General features: G+C 30.2%; 4 protein-coding genes across 5 annotated transcripts; 1 reads left to right on the top strand and 3 right to left on the bottom strand.

Annotated features, from left to right (window-relative positions):
* Positions 1-811: 811 nt before the first annotated feature.
* On the bottom strand, positions 812-4,431 carry LOC105639027 (putative 6-phosphogluconolactonase 2). The gene is made up of 4 exons (XM_012222964.4): positions 4,271-4,431; positions 4,011-4,146; positions 1,819-2,297; positions 812-1,345 (listed from the first exon to the last, which is right to left on the bottom strand). Exons 1-4 carry the CDS (start codon positions 4,429-4,431, stop codon positions 1,006-1,008), a joined length of 1,116 nt encoding a protein of 371 aa, XP_012078354.2. The 3' UTR covers positions 812-1,005.
* Positions 4,432-7,227: 2,796 nt separating this feature from the next.
* Positions 7,228-7,884, bottom strand: LOC105638880 (putative calcium-binding protein CML29). Its single transcript, XM_012222768.4, has one exon. The coding sequence runs from the start codon at positions 7,841-7,843 to the stop codon at positions 7,370-7,372; it is 474 nt and encodes a 157-aa protein (XP_012078158.1). The 5' UTR covers positions 7,844-7,884; the 3' UTR covers positions 7,228-7,369.
* A 1,716-nt stretch (positions 7,885-9,600) lies between these two features.
* On the bottom strand, positions 9,601-10,531 carry LOC110010027 (uncharacterized). Of its 2 annotated transcripts, none has more exons than XM_020681254.3 (3): positions 10,202-10,531; positions 9,951-10,133; positions 9,601-9,847 (listed from the first exon to the last, which is right to left on the bottom strand). In XM_020681254.3, the coding sequence occupies exons 1-3, from the start codon at positions 10,466-10,468 to the stop codon at positions 9,785-9,787; spliced, it is 513 nt and encodes a 170-aa protein (XP_020536913.1). In that variant the 5' UTR covers positions 10,469-10,531; the 3' UTR covers positions 9,601-9,784. The 2 variants fall into 2 exon arrangements, with proteins under 2 accessions (XP_020536913.1, XP_089582525.1); XM_089726399.1 differs by having other exon boundaries at positions 9,951-10,127.
* A 5,362-nt stretch (positions 10,532-15,893) lies between these two features.
* On the top strand, positions 15,894-20,825 carry LOC105638879 (nitrate reductase [NADH]). Its single transcript, XM_012222767.4, has 4 exons — positions 15,894-17,038; positions 17,182-17,322; positions 18,087-18,319; positions 19,188-20,825. The coding sequence occupies exons 1-4, from the start codon at positions 16,021-16,023 to the stop codon at positions 20,535-20,537; spliced, it is 2,742 nt and encodes a 913-aa protein (XP_012078157.1). The 5' UTR covers positions 15,894-16,020; the 3' UTR covers positions 20,538-20,825.
* The last annotated feature ends 1,208 nt before the right edge of the window (positions 20,826-22,033 follow it).

Here is a 22,033-nt window from a genome sequence, read left to right as displayed (position 1 = left end):
CTTACTCTTCTAAAAATTGAGATCGTTGACCACCTCAACTAACACCTTGTTAATTTAAGTAATCCAAGGAGTTTGGAGAGTTGAACTAAACCAATAAAATATAAGCCTTTGTTTGGATGGGAAGAGAGAAGGTTTATTAAGGTGGAATTTAATGATATTGTTTATATTTGGGAGGAATGTAAGATAAATCAGATTATTATATAGTTTAATTTGAAGGTACTAAAAAGTTGTAATAATATTCTTCATATAAAAAATGTCCGAATGCATAAATTTGATTTTATAATTTTATTAATTATCTTTCTAATTTCTTTAAATTTGCGAAAGATCTATCACGACACATTTCAATAATAACTATATTTCTCCTAAAAACGAAATGTGAAAGTGCAAAGTCATAGTTATACCCTTACAAAATTATTTCATTTTGATTGAGGGGTATAGCATTACTAAAATATAAAAGTGTAAGGTTATAATTGAACACTTACAAAATTCAAGAAGTCACAAGAAATTCAATGTTAAATTTATGTGTTAAGCTTATAAAAAAAAAATATTTTACATGTCAAAATTCATTAGACCTATTTTTTAATAAAATATTAAATCATGGATTGGGTATGATTGTGATAATATTAATACTCCATTAATTTGGCAAACCTCTCCAAAAATTATTGACATGCAATTGTGGTGAATCTTTGAATGGTTTATTAAAGTAAATTCAAGTAATTGAAATTTTTTAGAGTGGAGGAATACTTCTAAAATATATATACAAGATATTTCATAACCTACTGACTACGGAAGATTTTACCAATTACAAACATTTTATAAAATTTTAAATATTTTATACTCCAATTTCATAAGAACACACATCAAACAAGTATGAAGACAGTCGTAATGAAAATCAGATGTATAAAAATATAATTAACTGCTTCATGTGAATGTATAATTATAAGGTTGTTGATGGTGTCCGTATCATTCTTGGTGTCCAAGAACCTTGGGAAAGGCCTGAGTGCATCAAACACCATCATCACCTTCACCAAATGCATAACCGAAACCATAAGACCCGGGGCCTCTACCACCATAACCAAACCCAAAACAACCACAACCACCAAGGGTTCCTCCATAACCCGACCCATATCCAAAATTGCTTCCATCAGGCCCCGAACCCGTGCCCCAATCATAAGTCCAACTTCCTTCTGGGGCTGAGCCGCTCCCAAAATGGTATTCCCACCCTCCATCTTGGGTCGAACGGACTTGATCACCAAGGTTATTCCTGAACTTACCCTTTGTAGAGGATGAAACAGCAGCAGTAGCAGAGATATGACCTATAACAAGAGCAATTACTAGAAGAAATGTAGCTTTAAAACATTTCTCAAGTTTGACCGCCATTTTACTTTTTAGCACGCGAGAGAGGCAATATGACAATAACCTAATTTATTTAAATATTTTGCAATAATTTGCATGTATTGATAATTAGATATAACGGTAATCTGTCTTTTGCGTGCCTTACTAACGTGTCTCTCTCTGCAAAAGAAGCTCATACAATTCGTGAGTTGCATTTGCTCACACACACATTGCATGTTCATGAAAATATATGCTTAGCCAAACAAGAGATAATGCCAAAGATTAATACTAAGTGTGCAATTATAATATAAATTAAGGATAATTTTTTATTAAATTATAAAATTTTAACTAGGGTTTGCACCATAAAAAATACAATTAAGGTTGAAAGTGAAGGTGCTGCTAATTAAATGCTATTACAGAATAATTTATAATTTGGCTAATTAAATTGCTATTACAACCCAATTAGTTTAATAATCTGATGATGTGGAAGCACATCCTGTACCCTTCAAAAACAAGGAAGCAGCAATTTTATCAACCAACCAAACCAGTTTTCCATCTTTGGGCCAAACCATCTGGACTGGATTATTCCCTTTGGGCTTTTGGCCCATCATGGCATCCAAAAAGGAAGGTGCCACTTCATTCCCAGAGGCCACTATAGCCACATGGGCCGCAGCATTAATAACGGGAAGCGTCGTTGTTACTCTTTCTTTATAGCCGTCAATGGAGACGCATGAAACCCACTTGGACTCCTCTTCGTCTTCAGGCACAACGTATGAAGCCACGTAGCCATTGACCCCGAGATTCAAGAGGATGAGGTCAAATCTAGGACAGTCACTTAATGGAAGAGCCGGGACCGTCCGGTTTTTAACAAGTTGCCTGATGGAGGACTCGTAGCAATTGGCTGCCGATTCTCCCGGTACGCCGTGGCTCACTGGAAGAATGTGATCCGGCAATATAGGAACCTTCATCGTACGATAATAATTAAAAAATTTGATAAACGTGGTTACTATTATTATTATCAAATTAATAATTAAATTTCATTTGTGAACAATTATCATAATTTAGTAACAATTTATTACTATTTTGTATTCTTTTCCACATATTTTAATTATTTCAAATTGTTTTATTATATTGATTTGATGTATGGATAAACTTGTGCATTAGATATTTACAGTAACGAAGCTATGACTCTAGAGTCAGGGAAAATGTATAATATATATTTTTTTAGTATAATGAATTTAAAAATAAATTGAATTATGTAATAAAAATCTACCACTTCCATTCATAATAATAATAAAAAAAACTATTATATGAATTTTTTTAACAAAAACCACATTCCTCCTTTGCAATTTCATGTTTTGAAACCGCTGAATAATTAGCTCATTGTCAATGTTATAAAATACATCTCTTTCCATATAAATGATTAAATAATCATTCATCAAAATATCTTATGTTCTATTATACAATCAATTCTTTACAATCTTCATTGATGAAAATGCTCTCTCTACAATGTGGCAATAAAGTAAAACAAATGCTAATTTAATAAGTGAGTATATGAATGGATCAACAATTTATCTTTCGGTTTCAACTAACTATTCTCTCTTGGAAACATCAACTCAAATTTTTATATATTTAAAAAGACATTCAAACTAAATTAAGAAGATTCATAAATTTAAATATAACAATATGAGGAGTTCATTTTACAAATATATTGATAGTTGCTTAGAAAAAAAATTTCAAGTTTGGTAATTGCTTCTCCTAACTTTTGAGACAAAGTTTCATAAAATATAGTTTTCCACTTGTTTACACACGTATTTTGAAATTTCAAACTATTACCATAAAAGTAAAGTTGGACTAAACATCATTTAAAAAAAAAAAGTTGGACTAAATATAAATATTATAGCTCTATTTGGTAAAATTAACCATTTTAGTAGTTATTAACTATCAATTGGTTTATTAATATTGTGGATTTCTCCGTAAATCGTTAACTATATATTCCTTTTGTACCAAAATATAAGTCATTTTTTAAAATTTTGGCACAATTATTAAGAAAGCTATTAATTCTCCAAAATTATAATAAAATCATGGTTAATTTGACCAAATTATTCTTTATCTCAAAATCAATAGTTAGTTGTAAAGTTATTTATTGTATCTAATATAAATAAGGGTAACATTGAAAAAATATCATTTTTTACCTCTTAAAACACTCAAAACGACTTATATTTTAGCACACAGAGAATGTTAGATTTTGATAAATTGATCTAGACTCCTCTAATAAGACCCGGATTATGCTAGAGTGGCCCTCACAAGTGTGCCATGTCTCCACACATGCTAAAATCATCAAATATTAAAGAAAAGAACATTTTATAATCTATTTTCTAAAAGTCTAAATGGTAATACATACGCCATGCTATACGTTAAACGTTATTTCGGAACAAGGATTAAGATAAATTAGCTTGGTATAAAGGAAAGTTTTGGATTTTTCTATTTGTCCTCCTATATTTTGGTCCTATCCTTACCCACCAATTAGATTTTCAAGCTTGTGGTTGCTAGATATCAATGTCATGTGCGTTATTATGGCTGCCCTATTCATTCAACTCAGGAAGAACAAAAACAAAACAAGAGAACACCAATCTCTCTACGCAATAAACATTAATTTGCGAAGGAGAAAGAACCTTAGAGAGGAAATATTCTTTAGTTTGCCAATAGATGCTGTCTGGGTGTCTTTTGGGAACCACATTCTCTTCAGCCCAAAATACATACCATTTCCTCCACTCCACCGTTTTCAAGTACGGTGAATTTGTTAGCTTCCTGCATTGCATGCACATTATGAACATATTAATTAATTGATTTCTAGAAAAAGAAAATAAAAGACCACTAACAGATACACCAGAAAAATATAATTAAAGTGCTATTGAAATAGAGATATACATACTCCAAGCGTTTTGGTAAATCGCCTCCAGAAAGAACAAGGGAAAAAGAGCCTTTCTCGTTTATACAAGACTCTGAAATTTCATTGATATAATCAGCTAGTCCTGAAGATAATTCTTCACTGCTATCAAACAACCTGATATCTGGGACGTTTTTCTTTGCCATTTATGTCTTTATTATTAGTTTACTCTCAATCCAAACATTTTCGCACGCACGTATATATATAGGAATCAATGAGCAAACGGTCATGCTTTTTTTGTACTCGTTGCAAGTAAATGTAATTTAATTTGTATATATAATTTTCTATTAATTTTTTTATATATAAATTATAATGTTATTAACTGTTTATGTTTATATATAAGAGAATGGAGGAATATTGAATTATGAAACTTTTTAATCTTATTAGTTGATTACAATTATATTAAAAATATTATTAAGGATAATTTAGTCCTATTCTAATTAGAAAATTTTTAATTTTACTGGTATTTTATTGGTTGATTAAAAATATGAGTAAGTGTAATTTAGTCCTATTCTCATAAAAAAAAACTTTTAATTACTTGGCATTGATTTATTTATTTATTGTTTTCAATTTCTTTTTTAAATGCACTGCATGAGTTTTTAATTTTTAGGATCTTTGACGATTTTGTAGAGCTTCTTATTTTTAAAGTGAATTTATTAATTGTTATGATTCTTATATTAATTATGAATATAGAAAGAGAATAATCAATTTCAAGCAAAGATGTTTTTTTAAAGTCTAATTTTTTATTTTACTAATACTAATGTATTACTTCCAATAATAGTCCATTCAAAACCATAAATAAATAAAATTGTTCTTTCTAGAAAAACTAATCTTTTTATTTATTTTTCATAAAAAATATTTAATCATTCAGATTCACTGCACGATATCACAATTTATGAGATAATGTAATCACCATTAATGTTTTTTTAACAAGGATTTACAAATTAGTGTGTGTGTAATTAAAATTTCATTCTTCATATTTAACGAGCATGGAACCAAGTAATACTGCTAGCTCCTCGAGCGGGGCAGTGCTACAAAATATAAGAGTCCAAACTATGTCTGCAACTGAAGTATACCAAATTTCTTACATAAGTAATAAAGGATTGTTGCAATCCAATATAAAAAATCAACCTGCTGATTAAAAAATATTAAATCAACCTACTATTATAAAAATAATAGGTAAACATTACATTAAATATGGAAGAATCAACATGTACTTGATAACTATGACCGAAAGAATCAATTGTAGAAAAATCAATTTATTGATTGAAGAGTATTAAATTTATTACAAAAATGATAGATAAATATTACAATCAAATATAGAAAAATCAATATGTACGTAACAACTATGAATTAAAGAGTTAGATATATATCAATTAATTATCCATAGATTTATTATAAGTAATACTGTTATCTCTCTATGTAGCAAGCGATCCATTAAATAGTAATAGTCTTCTTTTCACAAGGTATGAAGTGATATTGAATCTAAAGCTCCATTTGTTTCCTCAATTTATTTCTATTTGTTTATTAAAATATTGAAACTTAGTTTAAAAATATAAAAATTTATCATTTGAATCGTAAAATAAATAATTGATTACTAATGCTAAAGTAAAGTCTTCAAAATATTGTTTACAGAGAATCTAAAAATTTTTTTATAGGAAAAATTAAATAAATTCTTGATATCCAAGAAAATAAAATTTATTTGATGAAACAAATAAACTCTGTGATGATTTTTCCACTAGAGAAAGTATATATAATTAATTATTTATTAATTAATAGTTACACAAATTAGATAAAGAGTAATATATGAAAGATAGTATTTTCAAAATATGTCTAGTGTCCTTGTAGAGAAAATGTGGGGGTTGTTTATAACTAGGATGTAGCTGTTGGGCATGGGGATGGAAGCAAAACCGAGTATTTTAGGGTAGTCGTCCACGTCTCCCCCTCCCCTCGTGCTCCGATCCGTTTAACAAGAGTACGAGATCATAAATATATTGTGAAACTGATGCATATAGTAATATTACTACCTTTAACATATATAGGTAGGTTACGAGTATAAGTTTCTCGGTACCTAGTACTCGTTATTTGCTATATTAAATGAGTTTGGTCACAGATACCTAGGATATTTTACCCATTGTTAATAAAAAATGTATTTCAAATAAATTTAAATTTGGATAGTTTAAAATTTATAAATACTCTACCTGATTAAAAAATAGTTTAAATGAGCTTAAGATGAGTATAAATAGTAAAATTCTAAATGAGTTTAAGATGATACTAAAGTCAATGGTTTTTGAGGACTAGTATGAGTAATAAACTTCTAATGGATACAGAAACTACTAGCTTAAAATTTACGGATACTGCCCTGTTGCATGTTATTTGTATTCGTTGAATTTTAGATATTGCAAGTAAAATTATTTAATTTATATTTATAATTATTTATTATAAATAATGTTACTATGAATAGTTTACATTTTAGAAAATAGAAAAATATATATTTTATGAAATAATAAAATAAAAAATTCGACAATTAAATAATTTGTTAAGAAAATAATATATTTATAATAATAAAATGTTTTTATAATTTGACAAGCAAATGTAAAATTACTTATCAATCAATTTAAATTTTTATAAAATTACTTATCAAAATTACTCCGCTCCTCATAAAACTTACACCTCGACCCATTCATACACACCAAACCAATCAATAAATGGTTTTTTTAGAACTTGTTATTGTTTTCTCTTTTTCGAATTAATAAATTATTTTTAATTAATTTTATATATGGTTAAGGAAATATTTCCTCCAAAAGAAAACGGAATACTGCAATCGTTTGTGCATCTCAAGTGGAAAACGTGACTGATAATTATCTCTCGTTTTTTATGATGATAAAATAAAATTCCATTTTGTTATTTTGAAAAAAAAAAATTGCAGAGGTTCAGCGTAGTTTGTTTTGATAAAATGAACTCAGTTATGGGCCTGTAGCAGATACTGCACAAGCCAGAAAAGACTTATTTGATTATTACATGCTTCTTGCTCATAGAAGCACCCGTTACAGTCTAGATATACATATATAATCACTCTGAAAACTAGAGAAGAGAACTAACTATTAGCTTGAAGTCTTCAAGGTCAACAATACCATTCCCATCTCCATCCATGGAATCAACAATTTCTTGACAATCCTCCAAAGACAATTGCAATTCCTTGTTTCCAATAACTTCATATAACTCCTCTGCAGTGACAGCCCCATCACCTCCACTGCTAAGAGCTTCGAAGGCAGCTTTGAGACAGTTTGCAAGCCCCCCAACTTCCATGTTCTTAGTGTTCATCTCCAAGAATTCTTGTATGCTTAGCAACCCATCTCTGTTCGTGTCTCCTTGTTGCATCATCGTCCTTACATCTTGTTCGCTAGCGTTGTAACCTAGCGATGATAATATGCCACCAATCTCAGCTGCTGTGATATTGCCATCACTGTCCGAATCGAAGGCTCTAAACGCCTCCACCAGACTCATGACTTGGCTCAGTGTCTCAGTTTCTGCTGAGAGTGATTCGGATTGAGCCATGAAGATCCAATGCTTGTTTTAGAGCAAGATATGGAAACGCATGCCATGGAAGTATAAATAGAAGAGCGAAGAATCCAAGATAAGATATTGATTCTTTTGCATTATAATCTACTTTGCTTTGCCTTTTTTTTTGTTGGAATAACAATCTGTACAAAAAGAGAAAGTAGATTATTCTTATTCTTTAGAGATATTAAATTCTACCATGTCAAACTCACAGAAGGAGAGATTAGATTGGCTAGTCTGTTTTAAAAATTGTAATTTGGTGTTCAGTAATTTAATCGTAACCAAATATGCTTATCTATTGTTTTCTGGAGGAGGAAGCTCAAATTGCCAGAAAAAAAAAAAAAAAAAGCAAGTAGAAAAAACAGTTATATGAAATGTAATTTTGAGGATATGATTGTTTTTTTTTTTTTTTCTTCGTAGAAACCATCCAGCATCTGAAGTTCATTGGTCTAATTAATCTCGATTAATGCCGAGCAGACTCACAAATGGGGTAAAGCGCTCCCTACTAAGTTCTAAAAACTTTATATCTAAAGCTTGAATTCGAGACCTCTTGTTAAGGATACGATTGTATTTTTATTGATTCTTTTACTATTAGAAGGTTAAATTAGAAATTTAATTTCTAGTATTGTTATTAAGTTGTTACATTATAGAATATTTCCCTTTTTCAATTCATAAGGAGTTCAATTAGTTTCTTAAAATTTTACATTTTACCCTTATAAAGTATCCAGTGACGGAGCCAGTGGGGTTCTGAGGGGACCGACCCCGACCTGATCAACTTATTGGCATAATGGTTAAAACTCTGCTACTTCAATCATTGGTTCTGAGAACAACCCACGATAGTTGAAGGTTTCTTTGTTTTTTTAGTTTTTTTTTTTTTAGTTCAATTATTCATCATTGGTTCTGAGATCAAATGTTGATAGTTGCAGTTTTTTTTTTTTTTTTTTTTTTTTTTTTTTTTTTTTGTAAGTTTAGTTTTTTTTAGTTCAATTACTTTAATTTTTTCTTATATATTGATTTAGTTTATATATATATAAGCACACAATATCCATAATTTTTATAAATTATTTTTTATTACCTGTGAATGACTTGTAACGTTAATTTTTTTTTTTTTTTAGGTTATTTAATGTTACATCCTTTTTAAATTTTAGTTTTAAATTTAATTTCATTGCATGAATATATATAAAATTCATGTTAATATTAAAATATACAATAGAATATAAATTTATATTTTAATTTTTTAATTATCGATTATTTAATTAAAACTTAACAACTCAAACAAATTTTAGAATTTTAAATTCATTGAATAATCACATGAAAGAAGAAATGAATTTAATATTATAATTCATAATTCTATTTTAATAGTTTTTAGAAAATAATATGAAATTGAATTGATCGAATTTTTTTTTTTTGAGTATGAATTGATTGAATTTTAAAATTACAATAAAATAGTTAACATTTTAAATATTAATAATTATTTTCATTGTAATTTCTAACATGTAAATTTTAGGAAATTATTTCTTTCCTATTGAAAGTCATTATGTATACTAAAAAAATCTCTATTAGTTTTTGTCATTTATAATATTTTCATTAAAAAATTTTGACTATATGTAATATATTTATTTACGTAATTAAATTAATTTTAAATGCTTTTTTAATCAGATTTAAATACTTTTTTAATCAGATTTATTTTTTATTCGTCGTGAAATGATAAATAAATTTTCCGCCCCCTTACGAACAAATTTTGGCTCGGTCACTGAGAGTATCAAATTGCTCCAAATTTAAGCTCAAGATCCAGAAATTGTGGATCAACAGAATGCGACTGTTTAAGTCAATTAGCACTTCTGAAAAAAAGATTCCTAACTTTTCTACAAGGAAACTGTATCTAATTACAGAATTAAAATTAGTTTGGTGCATGATCAAGCAGCAGCCTATTAACTTTTATATCCTTTTGCTGCACTGCAACCCACATGATAATTCCTTAAGCACACGCTTCAATTTCCTCTGCAAAATAAATACACATAATGAAGCTCAAAAAATAACAGTAATTGAGTAAATAATTACTAATTAAAACAAAAGAGAATAGGTGTAAGGTAATGCCATTTACACAGAAGCTAGAAGCACTTTTGCCTCTTGAAGCCGCCTTCCTTTTATTATGAAATTCATCATCTCCGCCATACTCTTCTGTTGCAATTCTCTCATACCCACATTGCCTTTGCTTTCTTCGAAAAATCCTCTCAAGAGATGTTTGAATCTTTTCTTGGGCACTCAACCATTTCCATTTCTGTTTCTGGATGCATTTTCATTTTTCCTAAGATACAATTTCAAAATACAAATTGAAAAAAAGAAACAACTTACTTCAGATTTAGGCCTGGATGAGTTCCTTCTGGGCTGCCATTCTTGTTTATGAGAACTACTGTCCCTTAACTCGCGGGCATAGGCTAGAAGCTCAGCCCGGCGATTGTCACATCGTATTCTTTTGGATGATGGATTGGACATAGCCATTTTTTTATTCGGACGCCTTCTTGGTAATTCTATATATACAGTGATAATAACACCATTGTTGTTATAATTTTCCCTGGAAATTTGACTGTTGATAACTTTCCTTGCCTCTTTCTTGGCCATGGATTTGGATTTTTTTTTTTTTTTTTTTTTTTTATAATAAAGAACAAGAAGTCTATAAGTGCATTTCTGTTGTGATCTGGTAACCAAAACGTCTATAAGTGTGCTTTAAGGAAATGTTCAAGCGACAATTGTGCATGGGCCTTCGCATATATACAAAGTCCAATACGTTTGGATATTGGGCTTGGGCCTCCATTGGGTAAGCAATCAGCCTTGGTGAACTGCTAAACTTCGTATATATTAGCAGAGTATGAAAAATAAAGGTAATAATTATTTTATTAAAGAAGGCTTATTCTTTATAATAATTATATGAATAAGATCTTTAATATTTGCAAATAATGAAGAAAGAAAAATATTTTTAAATCTATAATTTTTATTCTGATAATTTAAAACAAATATAACGTTCAAAACTGTATAAATGCAGATATATGTTTAGAGCCATAGAGATGCAAATATAATATTCAAAGCCATATAATTTTTATTTATTTGTATCTTTAGAATACTCCTAAATAAATATTACTATATAGTATAAACCCAAAAATGATATTTTACAAAAAGAGCTAAGCCCTGTGATAGCAATTCAAAGGGATAACCTAATAATTGCTATTACATGATTTAAGAAAACATTAAAAATACAAAAAATAGTATTAAAATTTTTTACTAATAATTTTATGCTCATATAATGAGAGTATATAGCTATATATAATTCCTAAAAAAATCATATTTTCCATTATTTTTCCTAAGAAAAAAAAAATAAAAGAATGATCCTAATAATCATTTCCCTTGTCACCTAGAATTCTAGAACTCTAGAAGTTCCCCTTCTAATCAAATTAATTTTTTTTTTTTTTGTCATTTTTCCTTTTGCAATAACAATCATTATTCATTATTATTTCTTTGTCATCACTTTGCCCTAATAAATATGCAAATTTCAAGTGCCAACTTTGAAAATTTGCTAAGCACTATATGTATCTGTATACATTAATTATAAGTTCATTGAATTGAACACTTTGGCATAAAAAAAATTAAAAAAGGGCATTTAATTTGGACCCATCATTAGTTTTATGGTTTCAGCAATCACTTAGTATTTTTTTTTTTTTTCTCATATTGAATGATTCTTTTTTATTTGCTTTTGCACATAGAAACCCATTTGGCCAATCAGCCATCGGTTTGCTTTTAAGTGTATCTGATCCAATCTTTTTGAGATTTGTCATTTGTTTGACCATAAAAATATCTTTGTTTGAATTAAAAAATTTTCAGTACATATTATAATTGGTGAAACCTAGTCCTATTGGTCTTTTGGTCATTATACATTTTTTATGAAAAGAATAGTTAGAAATTATTAATATATAGAGAAGAATCTTTTATAGAATATGTGTAGGAAAAAAATGGTACAGCCCCTAGACTTATTTTAACTCAGATTTTAATTAAATAATAATATTTAATTCAGTAATAAGTTTGTGAACTCTATGTGCTCTTTCGTTATGTTTTCACTTTTCATTTCAGATTAGAAATATTTTTTTAAAAAAATTAAAATATGTAAATAATGTCTAGCTTGAGTTATAAAGCTAATGTTTTGAGACTGACTCTTTCTCCTTATTTCTATAATTGCTTACTAAAAATTTGTAATATATATTATTATTACAAAATATATCATATACAAAAAAAAAATTATTAATTTTTTAAGATGAATTTTAATTTTTATATTATAAAATAAATATTTGATTGCGTAAATTGTAATATTAATATTTTATTATGTGAAGTGGACATTATTATGTCCCAAATGAATCTGCTTTATCCAGACAAAAATAAAAATAAAAATTTACAGAAATAAATAATAAATGAAAGGTTCAGAGAACCACGTGGGTGGAAACAGTTAACATGGAAACCAAAACCACAGATTTAATTTTATTTTTATTTGTTTAAAATGAAACTTGCAAAATAAGAAAATAAATAAAAAAAATAAGTTTATATTTAATTGCATGGTCTAAACTGGCTGGATGGAAGTTAATAAATCATGATCCAGTTATTTTCTTACTTATTTGACATTTAATTAGGCTATTTTCAACTATAAAAATCTCAAAAGTGTTATTTTGATCGACTAAAATTTTCAATTAATTAATAAAAAAGTGATTGGATAAAAAATTTTTGAGACGAAGGGGAAAAATAGTATAGAAATTCCATTTTTTTGCTTAAAAACAAATAAAAAGAAAACAGTATATTCTACAACGATTCCCTCCAAACATTATCTTTTTGCTATATTTAGCATTTAAAATAATAAATATAAAAAACAATGATGCCCATTTTTCAGTACAATCACATCACCACATTGTGAGGAGCAGAGAAGAGTAGTAATTTTTTTCTGTTGTTTTGTGTTTTGTTTCCAAAAAAAATTTTGCAATTTCAAATAATAAAGCAAATACCCATTTTTTAGGCCCTCAACAAACCTATGGCTATGGACAATATTAATTATACCAAAACAAAAAAAAAAAAAAAAAAAGAAATATATATCAATCTTGAAAAAATAAAAAACAGAAAAAACAAAAGTTGGCTCAAACCTTCACCTAAAGGCCAATTTCACTTTACCCCTCAGCTCTCTATTAGCCGCCCCCAGTTGCCACTTCTTCTTCTTCTTCTCCTTCTTCTATTTTTATTTTATTTTATTTTATTTTATTATATTATTAAATTAGTGACCACCCCTTCTAATTTGTTACCCATATGACTAAATCACCACCTTATCTTCTTTATTTTTTGTGTCTGGTTTGCTGCTAAAAATGGGTTGGGTCGCCCCATGTTTCTATCGGGTTGGTTGGCCATTGGGATTCCCATGCGCCACTTCTCACTTCCTCATATTTGACCCCTTTCGCTGCTTGCCCTTGCCTTTGCTTTCGCTTTACTAATTTTAACTCCTAACTTTTACTAGTTAGTTCCCAATTAGCTGTCCATCACTTGTACTATTTCTCTATTTGCAATTTGCTAGAATCTTCTAACTAATCTAATCTAATCTAATCTTTTTATTAAATTCATGAAATTAACTAAAAAATTATAAAAAGACTTACGCAAGATATCTAGACCCGTGTCTGTTTTAACAGTCTATCTATTTAATTCATTTTACAAGTTTAAAAATATATTAAAAATAATAAGTCAAGAGTTATAAGAAAGTTAAGAACGCTTAATTACTTATTATGGAATTTTTGATATTTTCTTTTGTAGTAATTTATGTAATTTACAAAGTTGTACATCGATCCAATTGATAAACAAATGTTGAGTACTAGAAAACATTAAATCTACTAGAGTATACTTAAAAAATTAATTCAAAACACTAATTCATAATAAAATAAAAACAAAAATAAAATAAAAGTGTGGATATTGAAAGAAATATTAGCTCCATTCTGATTCAATTCTTGCAATACCTTCTTTCTCGTGTTAGGCTTTTTCTTTAATTATGAATTATTAATTGCTTTATTTTAATAATACTGGGAATAATGGAACATAAATCACTTTTGAGTCTTGACTATGAACGATCATTATTCTTCAACCAAAACTCAAACTAGGTCAATGTAATGTTCAAACACGATTCCATATTACTTAATAATTAAAAGTCTCCAACCTTACTTAACATATGATAATGAGTTTAATTTATTATAATAAGCTTAATGTTTGTAATAATGTTTTATTATTTTTTTATTATAATTTGTTTTTAAATAAAACTCTTCCAACACCCATAAGTTTAACATTTAAAGCTTTGAAAACTTCTCAACAATGCATAGTCATCTTTAAATTGGTAATTAAAGCTAACTCTAATTGTTTTATTTAATAATATATCTTTTATAATTACAATAGATATTTTTTTTTTGTCTTATTTCAAAAATATCTTCAAAAAAAAAAAAAAAAAATCTAAGAATTACATACACATCCCATTCAACTTTATTACTCGGCCTCCGTTAAAACTTCTTACTTAAAAAAATATATATTTGTTTTAAAAAACAACTCAAATATCAAAGGATGAATCCAAAATATAATTTTTAGGTAATAAACTTGCACATACAATTGCTAAAAATCTATGAAATAATGAAGATAATGGGAGCAATAACAAAAATAAAAATATATATATTTTTATGGAAAATTTAATGGGATAATGGAGACAAAATGCCCCGATTGCCTCATTGTATTCAAATTGATTAACATAAAGATGCGTATCAAACACAATATATTTGGATTTTTTTTTTTTTTGGCCAATATTCAAAATTAGTATAATTTGTGGCCAATTTTGCTTATTTTTCCATTAAAGTCGACCCCACGTGCGATTTGCAATAAACTATAAATGACAAGCTAAGTTAATGGAGTCTTTGGTGTAAATTAATTAACTCATTTGTAATTTCCTTCTGGGGGAGTTGCCATTTGCCTACCTTACCAAATACAAAGAATGCCTGAAAGCACTGTGACTGCATGTTGCCTCGAAGGATCCATGCAATTGCACCTAATTATCTACCTTTTTTTTTTTTTCTCTTCCCCTTTTTAACCTATCTTTTCCCTCTCTCTCTCTCTCCGACTCTTCTGGTAATTTCATTATTCAAGTAAATAAATAATTATTTACAGTAATGCACTCTATACTCATAAAAATGTTAAATCAATGTGAATTATGAATTGGCATCGAATAGTGTGATGTTATCACTGATATAGAAATATTAAAAAATGTAGGCAAAAAAATTAAATTTCAAATTATATCAACTAAATTTTCTTACTTTTTATGAAAATAAAAATAAGTTTATCTCGTGGAATGGAGAGAATATATTTTTCTGTGATAATGATATTCATAATTTATGATTATATTTCTAAAATGCAATTTATAAATATAAAAAATCATGACGTTAGCCAAAATAGCGAGATTATAAATACTGAATTTACATTTAGCAGTTAGATTTTTTTTTTTTTTTTAGAAGTATTAAGAATTTTGATTGCATTGAAATGTCATAAATGAGTATTTTTTTATTGGATAATTTTTTTTCTCCATGTCATTTTCTAAATTAGATAAGGTTGAAAATTACTAACAATCCAATTTCCTATTCACAATACAAATAGAAAATATCTATGCTATGAAACAAAACTTTTTTTTTTTTCTAAAAAAAAAACAAGGTGGTGGAAGTACATTTGCGTCTGTGGCTGCAGCCTCAACCTATGCCCTCTTGGCTCATAGGAACCACTCGAGCCAGGGGGTCCATCTACTCTCCCCACGCCAGTCGACGCCAGCTAAACCATTTTTTTTTTTCTTTTTCTGTTATTCTAAAAAACTAAAATAAAAAATAAAAAAATAAAAAATAATAGTTAAAGACTAGCTCCTTACGATCCAATCAAACGGGCCGCATTCCTCCCTATTACACGTTCCTGCAAGCCCAAACGAGCCTATATAAAGCCTATGCAATTGCCTCTTTCTTTTCGCCTTCAGTCCATGAAAGAAATTCAAACCTCTGAAATATAGAAAAAGTGGAGGAAAAAAAAAAGAAAAAGAAAATCTCCATTTCTTCTAAATAAACGAGCAATTCTTTCTCTACTCTGTAATGGCGGCCTCCGTCGACAACCGCCAGTTCCACCTCGAACCTGCCTTAAACGGCGTCGTTCGCCCATTCAAATCTGTCCCAACCCACCGGTCTGATTCTCCGGTTCGAACCTTCAATTTCGTCCAAGATTTCAACCGGTCCAACAAAAAACCTTTTCCTGCAACAATGGAGGTGGATGATTCCTCCAGCGACGACGAAGAAGCTAATGATTATAACGATCTAATCCGCAAAGGAAACAGCGAACTAGAGCCGTCGATTTTCGATCAACGAGATGAAGGAACGGCTGACAACTGGGTTGAGCGTAACCCGTCGATGATCCGACTCACAGGAAAACATCCTTTCAACAGTGAAGCACCTTTAACCCAGCTCATGCACCACGGGTTCATAACTCCTGTTCCCCTCCATTACGTTCGAAACCACGGTCCCGTTCCTAAAGCGAGCTGGAAGGACTGGACCGTGGAGATATGCGGTTTGGTTAAAAAACCGATCCGGTTCACTATGGACCAGCTGGTTAAGGAGTTCCCTAGCAGGGAACTACCAGTGACCCTGGTTTGCGCGGGCAATAGAAGAAAAGAACAAAACATGGTTAAACAAACCATAGGTTTTAACTGGGGCGCTTCAGGAATATCGACTTCAGTGTGGCGCGGTGTACCATTACATTTGGTGCTGAAACGGTGCGGGATCTACAGCAAGAAAAATGGGGCCCTCAATGTGTGCTTTGAAGGAGCGGAGGATTTGCCAGGAGGCGGCGGGTCCAAGTACGGAACCAGTATCAGCAAGGGGTACGCGATGGATCCATCGCGTGATATCATATTAGCTTACATGCAAAACGGTGAGCTTTTGGCTCCGGACCATGGTTTCCCTGTTAGGATGATAATTCCTGGTTTTATTGGGGGACGTATGGTTAAATGGTTAAAAAGAATTATTGTTACCACTCAAGAATCAGACAATTACTATCATTATAAAGACAACAGAGTCTTGCCTTCTCATGTCGATGCCGAGCTTGCTAATGCCGAAGGTAATTAAACTTTTCCTTTTTCCTTTTTCCTTCTTCATTTTAATATTTTTTTTTAAAAAAATTATAACTAGTATTTTTATTTTTTTATTGCAAGAAAAAAAAGGAATAATGTAATTAATGTTGTGTTATATCTATTTATGCAGCATGGTGGTATAAGCCGGAATATATCATCAATGAGTTAAATATAAATTCAGTTATAACGACGCCGTCTCATGAAGAGATCTTGCCTATTAACTCCTGGACGACCCAAAGGCCATACACGTTGAAGGGTTACGCATATTCTGGTAATTTGAATAAATCTTATAATAATAATAATAATAGATTTTCGATGAATTTTCCATTTTTATGGAAAAATATATGTCAAATAATATATGTTAGAAAGAGGCATAATTTTGCTTTACGGATTTTACTCACGACCCTTCCTCTTGTTCACTAAAACTTTATTGATTCTCATTCCTTATATAGGTTACCTAAAGCTTTAGGCCTATGAATATAAATTTCTAGTTTTGGCTCTGGTAATAATATAGAATTTATAAATGAATTCCTCTGTATTAACGATATTATTGCTTTTTCTTGAAAAAGAATATATTTATTTTTTTAAGTATTGAGGAAAAAGGATCTCGATCTGAATCTATTATCTAATCGTATATGCATTTATCATTAAGCTATATTTTATTCTATGAAAAATAGAAATTTTAATTGATAAATGAGGTGGATCTTACATAAATTAATTAATCACTTTATATATGTAAGAACACATTTTGATTAATAGATGAGGCCGGTCTTATAATTAAATTAATTAGACAATTTATAGATTTGCTTGAAATGATATCTTATATCTTTCCGATGCACAAGATACTAAAAATAAGGAATAGGTTGCATAAATTTTGGTTAGACAAAAACAAAACCAGAATACTAAATATGAAGCAAATTGAAACTTATGTTTTGTAATGGCAAGTTGCAAATGCAAACCAAGTTAACTAAAAGTGTCAGGTTTTCTAAAGAGTCCTTCCCCGGAAAGTAGCTTTCTGATTTGCTAAATGCATAGGTGCTGGGAAGAAAGTGACACGTGTGGAGGTGACTATGGACGGTGGTGAAACGTGGCAAGTCTGTAACTTGGACCATCCAGAGAAACCAAACAAGTATGGCAAGTACTGGTGCTGGTGCTTTTGGTCACTTGAGGTTGAAGTGCTTGACCTTCTCGGTGCCAAAGAAATTGCGGTTCGAGCCTGGGATCAAACCCTCAACACCCAACCCGACAAGCTCATTTGGAACGTCATGGTATGTTTAGATATTTTATTTTTTAATTAATTACTACTTATTTATTGATTAAATTAAATAAAGTTCTCAAATTTTATATTGAAAAAAAAAAGCTCAGTATGACTTTACATTTTTTTATGGTATAATAATTTTTAATATCCAATATTATTTTTAATTAAAATTTTTAGCACTTGTTTAATAATATGGTGAAAAATAAAAACAATTTAGAAAATTTAAAATTAGCTAACAAGAACAAGTGCCAAGTTGTGACCACTTGGGTATAATGAAGGCGACATTAGAGTCCTATTGGCGTATGTTACAGCTTAAGAATCTAAAAATTTCGACGTACCACAGCCCCACAGAGTTTGGAACTGTGTGCCTGCCCCTGGAAGCAACTGTAACTTTCACCGACGTACCCCCTTGGTGCATGCATACCTCAGCCTTGAATTCCTACGAGGTTCAATTTTGTCAATGATTAAGAGTGTTAGATTGAAAAAAATTATTACTTTTTGAAGTTTGAATATTATTTTTTGAACATAAAGAAATACTAATAATTACTATTGAGTTTAGCCATTTTACATGTTAATTATTGACATTGAAGTGGACCACTAATTTGTCTTTCTTTTAGATATTAAACAAAGAAACGGCGTTTAATAATTTTTTCCTAAAAAAATAATTTAATTAATAATTTAATAATATTAACCCATTTAGATTTTTAACACTTTCATATATTCAGACTTTACTTTTAATATCATTTTTAATTTAAAAATTTCTTAAACAAAGTATATTCCACATCTGTATCTCTCCTTTTAACACTTAGTTGTCTAGAGAAAAGTAAGAGATTTTTATATAACTTTTCTGATCTTTCTTTATCATGGTTAATTTATAGGGCATGATGAACAACTGCTGGTTCCGCATAAGGACAAATGTATGCAAGAGACACAAGGGTGAAATCGGAATTGTCTTCGAGCACCCCACCGTGCCGGGCAACCAGTCCGGCGGATGGATGGCCAAAGAAAGACATTTAGAGATATCATCAGAAAGTAACCAAACCCTAAAGAAAAGTGTCTCCACACCTTTCATGAACACTTCCTCAAAAACCTTCTCCATGGCGGAGGTCAAGAAACACAACTCCGCTGACTCTTGTTGGATAATCGTACACGGCCATGTCTATGACTGCACTCGTTTCCTTAAAGACCATCCCGGTGGCACCGATAGTATTCTGATCAATGCAGGCACTGACTGCACCGAAGAATTCGACGCCATACATTCCGATAAAGCCAAGAAAATGCTCGAGGATTATCGAATCGGTGAGTTAGTTGATTCCACAGCTTATGCATCTGACTCCAGCGTTTCCTCGCCTAACAACTCAGTTCACGGCGCATCTGATATGACTCAAACACACTTAGCGCCTATTAAAGAAGTTTCATTTGCTCCTGTAAGAAATATAGCTCTGATACCACGTGAGAAAATCTCATGCAAGCTTATAAAAAAGGAGTCTTTATCTCATGACGTGCGTCTCTTTCGCTTTGCATTGCCATCTGAGGATCAAGTGTTAGGCTTACCAGTAGGTAAGCACATATATTTGTGTGCCACTATTGAAGACAAGCTATGCATGAGAGCCTACACACCAACGAGCACTATTGAGGCTGTGGGGTACTTCGATCTTGTCATCAAGATTTACTTCAAGGGTGTCCACCCAAAGTTCCCTAATGGAGGGCTAATGTCCCAGTATCTTAACTCGCTACAACTTGGGGCATCAATAGACGTGAAGGGTCCATTAGGCCACATTGAGTACGTCGGACGAGGAAAGTTTATGGTACATGGTAAACCAAAATCTGCTAAAAAATTAACCATGTTGGCTGGCGGGACAGGAATTACTCCGATTTATCAAGTGGTTCAAGCCATCTTGAAGGACCCAGAAGATGATACTGAAATGTATGTGGTGTATGCGAACCGGACAGAAGATGATATTTTGTTAAGAGAAGAGCTTGATAGCTGGGCTAAAGAATACAGCGATAGGTTAAAAGTGTGGTACGTGGTTCAAGAGTCTATCAAGGAAGGGTGGCAATATAGTGTGGGATTCATCACGGAAAGTATCCTGAGGGAGCATGTTCCAGAAGGATCAGACGATACTCTGGCTTTGGCTTGTGGGCCACCACCTATGATACAGTTTGCTGTGCAGCCTAATTTGGAGAAGATGAATTATGATATCAAGGATTCGTTGCTAGTATTTTAAAGAAAATGTTGAAACTTGTATATAATATTTATATCTATTTTTTTTTTTATTGTTTAATAAGATGGCTGCTAATATTCCTAGCTTTTATCTTCTATTTTCTCTTCATAACAAAAAGGCGGAGAGGGGGAATAAAAATTGTTAGATGGGAAATTAGGTTTTAGATTTAGAGCAGCAATATTTCTCTTGTATGGAGCATCCAATGAGCCAAATATCTTCTTGTATATATGAGAGAAATGTTGTTGCTGAATATAAATACAGTACAAATGCTCTTTGTACCTCTCATTTTAATTTCCTTTTGCTTATTTACGTAACTCTCTATATCAAGAGCTTAATGTAATGAGTCAAGTCACTGGTAAATTGTTCAAATTTCAGTGTCAAAAATTTCTATCTACTTTTTCTACAATGTTTGAAAAATATGCATAAATTTTTCTTTATTGACTGATAATTTTTGTTTTTTTCTACAATATTTATCTATTCTTATACATGGCCACAAACAGACGAATTAGGTTTTCAGTGAAACAGTGATAATACGAATGAAAACTGCAGAGTGGACTGATTGCCTAAATGTAGTTATCTGTATTTCTATTGGAGAAAATTCCATGGAAGCTTCCTCGAAACAGACAAAATAGTTCAACAGAGCGACCCTGTTGGTGATTGGACAATAAGAAACTATTTGTACATTTCATTGCCCAAACAACAGTAACTGTCAGTCTCTTCAATTTATTACGATCTTTTACATCATATGTCCTTGTATAGTGATTGATGCATTGCTTCAACTCAACGTTATTTTGCAATTGGATACATCTCTGTCCTCTCGTATTTTCACAACTGCATGTCATATTAAGTTATCATTTTTCTTATAAATTTAAATTAAAATTTTAATATATGATATCATAGCAGGTCTATCTCAATTATTTATTTTCTGATTTGAAGGTATATTAAACTTTATTCAAGTGTCAAGTGAATGTATCGAGATCATATTAATTTGAACTTAAAAATGTAAAGGGCATATATAAAAATATATACTGAAGGCTGATCACCTAAATGATTAGTTATACTTAAACAAAATGATTTGGATAGTTTCACCATGGCTTGGATGTAGTTGCCTGTATTTATTTATTAAGTTTACACAAAAAAGTATTTATCATTTTTATTAGCAGTCAAATTAACGAGACAAAATCTACTTTATAGATTATAATTGACCATTAATCACTTTCTTGGAAGAACTAGTTTATAAATACATTTCACTCACACATATGATGGTTGCACTTTTTTCAAATATTTTAATGGAAAAAGAATGGCTCTTGTCGCTTTTTTCAATTTAGAATGCTTTGAATGAATTTTTTTTTTTTTTTTAATATTAAGAGAGAAAATTTTAATTTAAATCTATTGTGAGAGGCCATTCTTAATCTTGTTGTTAAGATAGAAATCTCCAAGTTTGTAAAATCGATTATTGGAGGGGTGCTAATGCTGTACTTTCATGCAAACGTACGTAT

The sequence above is a fragment of the Jatropha curcas genome, chromosome 9, assembly GCF_041381405.1.
Source record: "Jatropha curcas cultivar XTBG-Jc1 chromosome 9, XTBG_Jcur_1.0, whole genome shotgun sequence".
Lineage (NCBI taxonomy): Eukaryota > Viridiplantae > Streptophyta > Magnoliopsida > Malpighiales > Euphorbiaceae > Jatropha > Jatropha curcas.
The sequence above is the reverse complement of the archived record's forward strand: the minus strand, read 5'-3'. Positions and strand labels throughout refer to the sequence as shown.